The sequence below is a fragment of the Ceratotherium simum genome, chromosome 13 (assembly GCF_057802395.1).
Source record: "Ceratotherium simum simum isolate JZ-2026a chromosome 13, ASM5780239v1, whole genome shotgun sequence".
NCBI classification, from domain to species: domain Eukaryota; kingdom Metazoa; phylum Chordata; class Mammalia; order Perissodactyla; family Rhinocerotidae; genus Ceratotherium; species Ceratotherium simum.
In genome coordinates, this window is record NC_141912.1 from 43,351,001 (window position 1) to 43,364,262 (window position 13,262).

The 13,262-nt window shown below is 35.7% G+C and overlaps 1 protein-coding gene across 6 annotated transcripts in view; it reads left to right on the forward strand.

Moving 5' to 3' along the window:
- UBR2 (ubiquitin protein ligase E3 component n-recognin 2) overlaps window positions 1-13,262 on the forward strand; it is a 114,559-nt gene that overhangs the window by 77,379 nt on the left and 23,918 nt on the right. For all 6 annotated transcript variants that reach the window (XR_015554133.1, XM_004424146.3, XM_014782707.2 and 3 more), the window contains 11 exons: window positions 997-1,049; window positions 1,999-2,101; window positions 2,882-2,930; window positions 3,458-3,612; window positions 5,830-5,932; window positions 8,333-8,442; window positions 8,553-8,633; window positions 8,969-9,147; window positions 9,811-10,010; window positions 11,620-11,713; window positions 12,511-12,672. Coding sequence is in view for 5 of the 6 variants with exons in the window: in XM_004424146.3 (XP_004424203.1) it covers window positions 997-1,049; window positions 1,999-2,101; window positions 2,882-2,930; window positions 3,458-3,612; window positions 5,830-5,932; window positions 8,333-8,442; window positions 8,553-8,633; window positions 8,969-9,147; window positions 9,811-10,010; window positions 11,620-11,713; window positions 12,511-12,672 (1,289 nt within the window). In the remaining variant the exon portion in view is untranslated. The remainder of the gene's footprint in view (window positions 1-996; window positions 1,050-1,998; window positions 2,102-2,881; window positions 2,931-3,457; window positions 3,613-5,829; window positions 5,933-8,332; window positions 8,443-8,552; window positions 8,634-8,968; window positions 9,148-9,810; window positions 10,011-11,619; window positions 11,714-12,510; window positions 12,673-13,262) is intronic.

The following is a 13,262-nucleotide window of genomic DNA, read 5'->3' on the forward strand; positions in this document are numbered from 1 at the left end:
TACCACTTTATCTATAAGTAGAATTGTATATATCTAAAACAGGGGTTCTCAACCAGGGAGAATTTTGCCCTCCAGGGACATTTGCACTACTCAGGGCAGGGTGTGTGGTGCTACTGGCATCCAGTGAGCAGAGGCCAGGGATGCTGCTAAACATCCTACAGTGCGCAGGACAGATCCCCACAACAAAGAATTATCTGGTCCAAATATGTCTGTAGTGCCAAGGTTGAGAAACTCATCTAAAAGATCAAAGGCTTTTAGAAAAATCTATCCATGTGTCATTATTACACCTGAAAAAACAATAATTAGTAATTTCTTAATATCACTAAATATCTAGTCAGGATAAAAATTACTTGTACTTTTGAATGCAGGAAATGAATGCTGAGTTGTTAGATGAGGAAGCAATTGGTGTTTCACTTAGACTTTAGAATAAGGAAGAATAAAATTTAAAACAGCCGTTTAAAAGTGATATATGCCTTGTACAAAGTCGTTTTTGACCAGTGAATTCTTTATTCATAGAATTCCTATTAACATTTTGTCATGAATGGGATATGATGTGGGAAATGCTGTTTTAATAAAAATAGATAAGAAATTAGTGTAACTATTTCACAAAATGTTACAAATATCTTACATAAATTTTGTTTGTGTTAAAAGTTGTGTACGAATATCTTACATAAGTTTTGTTTGTGTTAAAAATTATGTATACTTTGTGTTTTCATTTAATGCCTTTTGAAAGCTGTCACCTTGATTCCATATGGTAGTGACTTGTTTTTAATTATATCAATCTGAATGAACGTTAGCTTACCAAATAAGTTTCTCTAATTGTGTATCAATCATTGTGTTTACTGTGGAATCCTCATCTGTAAAAATCAGGATAATAGTATATCCACTTGGTAGATTGGCTGTGTGAGTCTTAATGAGATAAAAGCACAGTGCTCAGAGTGCTAGCAGATGTTGCTATTAACATGAAACACACTTATTTGTTTCCTGTACCTTTAGGAGAACAAGGAGACTGGCATGGAGAGTGTAATTGAAGCAGTTGCCCATTTCAAGTGAGTTTACTTCTAATTTTTTTCATACATTCATTTTTCTTAGAGTGTTTCCTTTGATGGAACTGAGAATGAACTTGTTGCTTTCAGAGAGTGACAAACATTCAGATATTAATTCTGACCTAGATTTCTCACTGACATTTCACTTTTATGATCTAGCCCTGCGCTTGGCAACTAAAAGTAGCTTTATGAGGGTTTTCATTGTATTCAGAATAGGTGTTCATAGCTGATAGTTTCAGATAATTGAAATTAACCTGAGCAGGTGATCTAGTAAATGCACTGAGCTTTCTTAAAATTGCTTTGTTTCCCTTTGAATATGTCGTCTAAGTTGTGGGATAGTCAATGAATGCTGCCTTCTCTAGTGTCCAGTGTGTTGCCCAGTCGGTAAACTAGTTTATCCCTTTAAGGTTGTTGAGACAGTTTCTTAATCCTGCTTATTCCTTGCTCCCTACCCCAATGGCAACGTCTTTATTTTTCTTGATTATAAAGACAATACGTGCTTTTAGAGAAAATACAGGAAAAACTATAGAAAAGATTCTCTGAACCCTAAAATTGTACCTACTTTTTTCCATTTGGTTTCAACTTGTCACAGACGTCTTTACATGTCAAAATATAGAAATTAACATCACTTTTAATGATGTTCAACTGTTTGGAGGTGTCGTAATGTGTGTAACCTATTTTCTGTTGTTAACCTTTGAATTGTTGCCACTACAGTGACCATCACATTCACTTGTGCAGTTAGGATAACAAATTCACAGTGGACATGCTAGATAAAATGAATGCACGTGAAGCTTTGGGTGTAGATTGCCAAATTAACCCACAGAAAATAGTACCAGCTTAGACTTACCAGCAGTATATAAGAGCTCTGCTTTCTTATTCTGTTATCTAAGACTGTCTCATGAATTAGTATATGACTTTAGTAATAATATTTTAAGGACCTTTTTTTCCATAGGAAGCCTGGATTGACAGGACGAGGCATGTACGAACTGAAACCAGAGTGTGCCAAAGAGTTCAATTTGTATTTCTATCACTTTTCAAGGGCAGAACAGTCCAAGGTAATTGGGAAAATTGAAAGTGTACTGGGAGAGAGTTGGGGTTTGATTTTTTCTTTCCTTAACAATTTTTACTGCTTTTCTCAGATTGAGAAAGGATACATTTTTGTTCTAGGAAATTTGAAAATATAAAAAGATATAAAGAAAAAAGTATAGATTACCTATAATACCACTACCTAACATTTTGGGTTTTCTCCTTAATGTTTTGTGTGTACGTATATGAGATCTATATGATTATGTACATACACACACATATATAATTGTGCGTATCTTATTGGCTTTTAAAGACAAATCGTCAACCTGTATTATAATCAGTTAACTCATTTTACACTCATTTCAGAATTGCTACTACTTAACATTATGCTTTTCCATAGTGACTTATGGAATTTTCCTGATCATTCTTAGCTAAATTTTGCTTTTTTGCAGTATTCTCTTAAAATACTTTTTCAGTAAATAGCATTTAAAAAAACTTAAACAGGAAGCTTTTGTTTAGTTTTTGATGCATCTCATAGAGCTCAAACCTAAAAAGGTTTTGGTTTTTTTGTACATGTTTCCCCTGCATTTTAAAGCAAGAAAGAACCCATTTGGGGGATTCTTTTAGTGGGGAAAAAAATAATAACCTTGATATATCAACTTGGAGGGAACTACAAAACTGAGAATAAAAAATCTTCTAAAATCAGAAGATAATATGACATGACAAAGATGAATTTATGTCACTAGTTTTGGATATTAGGTTGTTTTGTATTACTAATATCCTGTCTAAATTACTTTCTTTTTTGTTAGGCAGAGGAAGCTCAACGGAAATTAAAAAGACAAAATAAAGAAGATACAGGTATTTTTAATCTTTCCAAAAATCTCATGCCAGTCTCTTTTACTTGTTAAACATTGTTTTCTGTTGACCATGATGATTATGCTTGATGAAGTGGAAGATTTAAATACAATCTTCCGAGTGAACATTCAGAGGACTAAAGATATGCTAATATAGAAATAGTCTGTAGTGAGTCACCTCTGGGTTAATGGTTTTATCTCAGATCCTAAGACATTTCTAGGGAAAAGAAAGGCTTTCCTTTGTGCTGCTATTTATGTAGCTGTTTTTATGCATTTGACTGACCTTAAGAAGGTAAAGTATAGCTTCAAGATGTGTGGTAATGAATATTCTTTGAGTGAAGACTATCAAAAGTATCTAATACGTTAGCTCAGGGCGAATCTTCCTCAAGGAAAAGGAGGAGTGTTGGTGACACATGTTAGCTCAGGGCGAATCTTCCTCAGCAAAAAAAAAAAGGTATCTAATAAAGAGATAGTTTTGTTTTTATTTTTTTAAGCATGTTCTACAAAAGAAACCAATAACTTTGTTTTCAGCACTTCCACCTCCAGTTTTGCCTCCATTCTGCCCTCTGTTTGCAAGTCTGGTTAACATTTTGCAGTCAGATGTCATGTTGTGCATCATGAGAACAATACTGCAGTGGGCTGCAGAACATAATGGATATGCCTGGTCTGAGTCCATGCTGCAAAGGGTAGGTTTGAAGACATTTATTATTTATATCTTACTGGTTTTGTAGTAAAAGCCAAAATATTCTTGTCAGTATCTGTACACAGAAAACTTAAGACAAAATGTAGTGTCACCTTAATTTGAAATAGTGTATATTGTTACTGCTTTTGTGTCTGACAATGAAAATGAGAGCCTGGTGGGTTTTTTTATACCATATGGTTGTGATTGTCTTGGTCCTTTTGGCCAACTCCCTGCCTCTCATTGATTGGTCCTGATATATCTTTGTTTATGCAGTACTCTGATATTTGTATAGCGTGTTATCTTTGACATATGTTTTTCATTTAATTCTCTAAAATAACCTGTGAGTTCATCAGTATTCGTATTTTGCAGTTGAAGAAATTGAAACTCAGAGACTTATGGTCCTATAGCTAATAAGTTGCAAGTCCAGAACCTTGTTTGTATTTTACTTTATAGCTTCAGTATAAGTCATTCTTAAATTACTGTCTCATTGAATTCACACAACACCCCTATGAGTAGATACAACTTTTTCCATTGTATAGATGAAGTCAAGTTTCAGTGAGATTCAGTTAACTTGTCCATGTTGATCAACTAGTAAGTAACATAATAATAATTATTCAATTAATAGAAGTAGCCTACTCTGTGCTTTATTCTGTGCTAGGCACCTTTACGTACAATATTTGTAATCCTCAAAGTCTAGAGGGTGGCCTTTTGTGTGTGTGTGTGTGTGTGTGTGTGTGAGGAAGATTGGCCCTGAGCTAACATCTGTCCCATCCTCCTCCACTTTGCATATGGGATGCCACCACAGCATGTCTTGATGAGCGGCGTGTAGGTCCAGAGCTGGGATCCGAACCCCTGATCCCCGGGCTGCTGAAGCAGAGCGCAGGAACTTAACCACTATACCACTGGGCCAGCCCCTTTTTTTCTATTTTAAAGATGATGAAATTAGGCTCAGAGGAATTCCCTGAAGGCATGCAGCTAGAAAACAGTGAAGCCGGGATTCAAATGAAGGCGAGCCTTTTTCCAAAACTACTATTCTTTCCATTGTCTCAGCAGGCTTAAGTATCTCATTGGCTAAGAAATGTGCGTAGTTACACCACCACCCCCATTTATAAACATACACTTAAAATGTAAAAACATGAGCTGTGGTATACTAGAGACCATCTGTATTATATGAGCAAAAGATTTGTGGGAAATGATGGAGAAAAAAAGAGTGAACAGTATTTACCTTATGTGTACATTTGGCTTTATGTCACTCAGGCTAACCTAGTTCTTCCAAGTCTCTGACAACCACAGTAGACCTGTGTGTAGGGAAAGATAGAGAGACACCACACACATATCTCCTTCAAAAATTGGGGAGTAGGATAAGAGCAATAAAAATGCAAATGGATTCAGTGTAGTCATATATTTCCTTAGAAGTTTGGTAAGGAATTTTTGTGAGATATACTGAAGAACTATGAAATCTTTATGAAATGTGGCATTAGAGACAAAAGTATGTCTCTTCCTGAGATGATTAAGAATTTCAGTCCTTAGAAAGAGAAATTGGGGCTGGCCGCATGGCTTAGCGGTTAAGTGCGAGCACTCCACTACTGGCAGCCCGGGTTCAGATCCCGGGCGCGCACCGACACACCACTTGTCCGGTCATGCTGAGGTGGCGTCCCACATACAGCAACTAGAAGGATGTGCAACTATGACATACAACTATCTACTGGGGCTTTGGGGAGAAAAAGGGAAAAAAACGGAGGAGGATTGGCAATAGATGTTAGCTCAAGGCTGATCTTCCTCACAAAAAAAAAAAAAAGAAATTGAGCTAGGTAGTATTAGAGACTACATAATTACATGATAGGTGCTTTCAGTTCTAATTATTTGGCTTGGCCACTGATTCTTAGGAAATTTTTTTAAGACTGTAGTGTAGGGACAGAATAAAACTGAAAATTATACATTATACGAATTGCTGGTAGTAATTTTAAGTTACCCTAAGAATTTGCAATTGTTTTCTTCCTAGCTGAAATAGAAATTTTTGTTTCTTTGCTGAGAATTCTTTATTAGAAAATGAACTTTAAAATTTGAATTTAATAAAAATTAGTATTTCGAATTGTTTTTTATGGTACTTAGTCTGTTTGATTTATCTTTTTTCAATAGTAAATTCTTGTCTGTTATTTCTTATGAAAATATCTACTTGATTTTTGTTTTATTAAAAGATACAAAACATTTTGTATTTGAGGTGTTACATTTAGTTGGCATGGCGCTACAGGAAGAAAAACAGCATTTGGAGAACGTGGTGGAAGAGCCTGTGGTAACATTTACCTTCACCCAGAAGATGTCGAGTACGTGTGCACCTTTTCCTAAACTTACTCAAGATAGCGATGATTTTAAATATGTAATGTAACTTCTTTGATCATCTAGGTTCTAAATAGGTTATATTGAATCCAAATTTCTGAGGCTATATGTATGCATCTGTGTATTAAAGGTACTGTGTCAGATCTTCATAGATTTTTGTAAAAGTACTTAAGGCCTACACATACTTAAAATACACAAATTATATAATTCATAAACAGAAAAAAATAATGAAAAGTCCTTAGTCTGAAATTAGCATAGCACATATATCTAAACCCTAGGACACGCTTTTAAAAACACAAAGTATACCATCAGAATGTCTTTTTTTTTTTTTTTTTTTCGTGAGGACGATTAGCCCTGAGCTAACATCTGTTGCCAATCCTCCTCTTTTTGCCCAGGAAGATCCGCCCTGGGCTAACATCCAAGCCCACCTTCCTCTTCCTTTGCTGTGTTGGGACGCCGCCACAGCATGGCTTAACAAGTGATGCATCGGTCCGCGCCCGGGATTGAACCAGTGAATCCCTGGGCCGCCAAAGCGGAGCACGCGAACTTAACTGCTATGCCACGGGGCCAGCCCCCAGAATTTCATTTTTAAATTGTTGCTGTTATAAAAACATATTGAAAATAAGAAAACTAGCTATAGGGGATGAGATTATTTCATATAAAGTGATGTGACCTTTTTTAGAAGGCCAGAGAGATGTTTTTTCTAGCTTTTTATTATTAAAAATTTTTGACTTATAGACAAGTTGAAAGAGTTGTACAGTAAACATCTGTGTGTGTACCACCTAGATTCACTAGTTAGTATTTTGCTATATTTGCATACTTTTTTGAACCATTTGTTTTAGACACCATAATATTTCACCTCTAAAGAAAGGCTTTTACTTTATTAATTTTCAGAATAAGCAGTTAGACTAATAGTTACCTGCAGTGGTGGCAACTGTGAATCCTTTTTGTTTGCTTAGAGTTTTTTTCTTTTTTTTTTTTTTTAAATATTACTTGTGAGTTTTCATTTATTCAGTGTGTTATAGTCAGTTATAATCAGTATTCCCTTTGATGCTCGAACTGTGCCAGTTTGGTCAGTGGGAGTCTGTTCAGTGGGCTTCTGTGTCCTTTTGACCCAACCCCATTAGTGTCTGAGCACCAGCTTGCTTTTTGGCACAAAAGATGTCCTAGGCTCAATCTTGTACTTTTCCTGCCCCAGACCTGCCATCAACCATTTGCTGAGGGGTTTAAATGAATTTATGGTAGTATAGTAGGAGTTTATGAATTCCTTGACTGCAAGGGATTATTTCTATAACTTTGTACAGTGTCATGTTCTCTGCCATTTCTTCCTAAGACATAATGACTAAGAGAGTGCTAGGTTCTCCTGGGGGGTGGGAGGAATAATCCTGTTCGCTGCTAGAATTCTATTTTTCCCTTTCTGCCCTCGTCCAGGGAAGGGAGTGCCAGCCTTTCCCTACTCTTTAGCTGCCAGTATTTCTTTCTATAGATTAACGTTGTGTCTTTTGCCTTCCTTCTCTCCAGTGCTTTTATGTTAGGATGAGCACACAGAAAACTCCTTAATGTCATTCACTCATCAGTGTGCAATCTCAGGTTCTCTTTACTTTCTCTTTCTTTCTTCCTTTTCTTTCTTTTTTTCTTTCTCATTCTTTCTTTTCTCTTTCAGCAGTCGTTTTCTCTGGCCATTCCTCATATTTCTCATTAAACATTTTATAGCATTAAAACACTTATTAGAGTCAGATCCCTAATCCATAGCCACAAAATTTTACATCTGGAAGAATGTTAAAGATCACATAGTTCATTCTCTTCCCCTCTTAGGAAAGAGGAACATTTTGCCAGAATGGCAGCACTTAAATCAATAAAATCAATAATTAGACATTTCTGACTATAAAACTAAATTAGCTAATATTGGATTAAATATACTCAAGATTATGGACTTGACTTTTATATCTTTTCCTCAAATAAGGAAAGAATTCATAGAGGAAGAAATTTATTTTGAATCTAGGTTTTATTAAAAAAAGGTCAAAACAAATAGATATATTTATACACACATGCACCCCTGTAATCCTAATTCATTTTCTTAGACTTGTAAAATCTCAGGTAGACCTTTTAGCTGGGTTCTTAATTTTGCTGGAGGCTATGTTAAAACAGTCATTTGGTATAAGACATCAGTTTTGAATGATTAAAGCATTCTAGTTGTTAACAACTTGTTTGTAAAGTACAAATATGTCACATTCTCGAGAAGTATTAAAAATCTCTCATAAGTAGAACTGTAATGAAATGATGGGCAAACGATGTTATAAGCAACTTCACTTATCTTCTTGTGCTTAGTAATAAGCGCTATGAAATGTTAGCTGTTGTTATTGTGCTTTTTATTTTTTTCACCTTAGAACCTGGTGAAGCACCAAACAACTCTCCTAGCATACTAGCTATGCTGGAAACACTACAGAATGCTCCGTACCTAGAAGTCCACAAAGATATGATTAGGTGGATATTAAAGGTAAAATTTCCTGCATCACTCTGCTTTTTGTGAGAAACATTAAGTATTTGTTATCTTTAAATTTTGATAATGTTCCATGGCTTCAGAATAAATGATACTTTTTTTTGTAGACTTTTAATGCTATTAAGAAGCTAAGGGAGAGTTCATCCCCCAGTCCTGTGGCTGAGACACAAGGAACCATAATGGAAGAGGTATAAGAAGTCAAGTGTGGTAATACTGAAAAATTGTAGCAAGTTCACTATAAACAATTAAATTTATGTGCACTAAGTTGATAGTTGATATTATTCACAAAAATGTAAATTCCAAGAAATGTGTCACTATTTATGTTTATTTGTTGTAGCAATTTTTTTGGTCTGCTTTTTTTTTTTTAATCATGTTAGGTTGATTAAGAAATCTTTTCTCTTGTTCAGATGAGTGGGATTGTAGAATAGTTTTTAGTTAGTATTTACAATTAAAGATATTTATGCTTCAGGGAAAAATGTGCATTTAGCATCTAATGGTCTAATTAAATGGAGTGTAATTTCAGAATTCAAGAGACAAAGACAAAGCTGAGAGGAAGAGAAAAGCTGAGATTGCCAGACTGCGCAGAGAAAAGATCATGGCCCAGATGTCTGAGATGCAGCGGCACTTTATTGATGAGAACAAAGAACTCTTTCAGCAGACTTTAGAACTGGATGCCTCTACCTCTGCTGTTCTTGATAATAGGTAAGAAATAATCAAAAGTGGTTTTTTTTTTGCTGGGGAAGATTCACCCTGAACTAACATCTGCTGCCAGTCTTCCTCTTTTTGTATGTGAGCTGCCACCATAGCGTGGCCACTGACAGACAAGTGGTGTAGGTCCGTGCCTGGGAACCGAACCCAGGCAACCAGGCCTGGCCCCATAATCAAAATTGTTTAATCTCTTCACCAATGGTTCTCAACTGGGAAAAGATGTTGCTTTTTTTTCCTTGTAAGTACACTTTTAATCCAAAATAATTTAGAAGAGTAGATGGGTAAATTTTGTGGCCTCCAGTTAGAGGAATTAATCTTAGAAATCTGAGCTTAGTAGTGTATGTTTACGAGTATCTTTGACTATAGGTAAGATAATTCATGCGTATACTTACAATGATATGTTATACAGAAGACCCTTGACATTCATAAAAGAATGAGTACACTAGGCTGAGTTAACTGAGTGTCTGGCTTCTGTGTTACATATTGGATTGCTGTGGGGATTAAAAAAGATGATTTTGATACATATGAAAGACTTCTGGCAATTCAAGTCATCAAAATCATATGTGTTGAATATGTACATACCTGGAGTCTACTCTTTTATGATTATATGAAAACTTCTTAGGCTCATTAATTACACTCATAACCTTTTTATTGCAGCCCTGTGGTTTCAGATATGACACTTACAGCATTGGGCCCAGCACAAACTCAGGTCCCTGAACAGAGACAATTTGTTACCTGTATATTGTGTCAAGAGGAGCAAGAGGTGAACGTGGAAAGCAAGGCAATGGTCCTGGCAGCATTTGTTCAAAGATCAACTGTATTATCAAAAAACAGAAGTAAATTTATTCAGGATCCGGGTAAGTCCAGCCGCATCCTCTCCTTTCTGTTAATAATGACTGCCATTTAGTGTGTTTGGTGATAAACAGCAATTTTATTAACCTCATAACTCTGTAGGCTTGGTGGTGTCTTAGGCAGGTAAATTAGGCAGTAATTCCCCACGTGACAGATGTAGAAACGCTCCAGAATGTTAAGCATCATTCCTGAATTCCACAGCTGGTGAATAGCAGGGATTCAAAGGACAGCCTTTCTTTGTGATATAGCATTAACATACTTTGGTGCTTAACAGTCTTTCCGATTCTTCAACATGTTTGGAAAGTCCTAATAATCAATTGACACACTGAAATAACAATAATAATAATTTTGCTTCATGGATGGATCCAAAGTGGAATCTCTCGAGAACAGTTGTGTCAGTTACCTATGTGAGAAGCAATCCTTGGGCCAGATTTAGAGTAGTGATAATATCACAGATAGGGTTCCCCAGAAAGCAGATTCTTGAGATGGAGATTACCACGCAGCCGTTTGTTAGGGAGAACCTGGGATCCCCTTCTGTGGAACAGAGGGGAAGGAAGCAGGTCTGAGCAAAGGGAGAAGTTGGGCTGTAATGCAGTTCCTCTTGCCTTTTCTCTGTAAGGAAAATTTTCACAGTGTGGCTGTCAAGCCCCTGGTTAAGAAAGATTGGTCTGCTTCATCTTAAAAAATGGTCTTTTGAACTAGGCAATTTATAAATTTCACTCCAGGCCAAAGATAAGGTCACCAATTTTATTTAATTTGTTATTTCGTGAAGAAAAAATTTTGGCTGGCTGTAAGCAGATTTTTCACATGCTTTCACGATTTATATCTTAAAAGATTTTCTTTATGCTGTGGCATTTGCACGGTTCTAGTATAAACAGCAAATTTAAACTTCAGTAATTCTTTCTAGAATGTTACAGAATTTCTAATATTATACTAATTTATATAGAGAATTCAAAAAGTTCCAAAAGAAGACAGTCACACATCTTATGTTTGTCTTCATTTGTCATCTCCTTTGAAAATAAAAAGCACCAGCACAGACAACTCTGCCTGAATTCCCTTTTCGCCTCTGGTCTGGGCTGCTGTCCTGGGTATTTTGCCGCCGCCTTGGCTCTGGCACTCTGATTGTGGCTGCTCTCTGCGTGAGTGTCTTTAGGCAGGATCTCCTCTAGGGAGCGCCCCACGGCTGCCGTAACATCTTTTTTGTTAGAGATCATTGTGAGCCGGCTGCGCTGAAGTGTTAAAAGCAGCGCCATGAAGAACATCCCTTTTACCAAGCTCAGGGCTTTTGGAGGGACTGGGAGTCTCTCAGTGCCCTGAAAGTGTGAAATGTTCAAAAGATTAGATGTACTTAAATATGGAATTCCGATTTCTGTTAACAAGTCAAGGATATTTCATTTGCTCAGGGTGATGAAAACTAGAGGGTCTTGCTTTCTAAATAATCCAGGGTCTTGCATAAATTGTTGATATCGCCAACGAAAGGAATAAACTAGCATTTCAAGTGTACAAGCCCTTATCAAGGATTTCACACTTTGAAGTTGCACATTTGTTATAGGAAAATTAAATGCTTGGTTTTTTGTTTTGTTTTGTTTTTTGTTTGTTTGTTTTGTAATGCAGAAAAATATGATCCATTATTCATGCACCCTGATCTGTCTTGCGGAACACACACTGGTAGCTGTGGGCACGTTATGCATGCCCATTGTTGGCAAAGGTAATTTATATTCTTAATATTAGTCAAGAGAAGCTTATCCAAAGACTCAAAATTGAATTTTTAAATAAAGGAAATTTCATTCTAGAAAAAAGGAGAAAGAACTAAAGATGTTGAAGAAAAAACTCCATATCACTACCTAATAAATAACAATTAAAATTTATTTGCTTTGTCATACATGTAAAGGAGTGACTTAGAAACTTCATATCTTTTAATGTGGGCATCTGTATTAGCTAACGGACTGGATGAAAAAAAAGATTTTTACAGTGGGATAAATCCTAGAAGAGTAATATCTTTCCAAGGTGAACAACTCTGGATTCTGAACGTGTTGGTACTTGCCTTGTCACTTCTTGAGATTGTCGTAGCTCCCTAAGCTAAAATGGGATAACCTTGAATTTGTTCTACTTTGGTGCTTTCTATGCGTCTGCAAAACCAACAAATCAATACTGTTGTTCTAGCACTGTGCTCATTGAATTATCATGAACTTCCTCTGGCAAGTAGCCACCAGCCCTGGGGAAGTAACCAGACAGCGCTGGGACCAAGAAATTTGCTGTTTGGTGAATGCTTATTTGTACTACAGTCTTTTTTTTAACTTTAATGTTTTAGAACTCTTAACCCCTTTTGATAATTAAAATAACTCAAAAATTAAAGTACCAGTGTTAAAAATAATTCAGTTCATTTTAAGATTTTAATTTTTGGATTGTTTGTGGAAACAAATTATTTAAGATGTTGAAGCTTGTGGCTCTCAATTGAAAAAAGTTACCGTTGTTTTTGATACCTCATGTTCTCTAATTGTAAAGGTATTTTGATTCCGTTCAAGCTAAAGAACAGCGAAGGCAACAGAGATTACGCTTACATACAAGCTATGATGTAGAAAATGGAGAATTCCTTTGTCCCCTTTGTGAATGCTTGAGTAATACTGTTATTCCTCTTCTGCTTCCTCCAAGAAATATTTTTAACAAGTAAGTTTTGGGTCACAAAACCTTCATATGAAAGCAATAGTTTCCTTTGAAGGTAATGAAATAGTAAACCAGAGGGGGAAATATCACTCTAGGTAATTGCATAATGTTTTCTAGATACTTTGCAAACTTTTTATTTAGTCATTTCTTCTAGCAGACCTGTGAAATATGATTTTGGTTTTTAGAAAGGAACAGGCCAAAATTTAACAGTTTCTTCATCACCCATAAACACTATAGAAGATATAAAATTCCTGTGTGTTCATAAAAACTGTCTTCTTTATTTCTAGGACCCTACTTTAAATATTTCTCATACTTTTCAGGAGATGCTTAGTAAATGATAGGGCAGTTCAAAGTGACTTTATTGAATATTCTAACAATTAAATATAATTTTTTGCAGTTTACTAGCCAACACTAGCTTCAGGAATTGAGCAAAAAAATGAAAATCTGTTGGTGTATTTAAAATGGAAAATTTTTATGATTTCATAATTTTTAGAATGCTTCTAGTTAGTAGGAGTATTGGACATACTCATTTCAAATGTGAATTTGATACTGTCTGCTGTTCAAATCTATGTTCATTTCTTAGTTCAGAATTA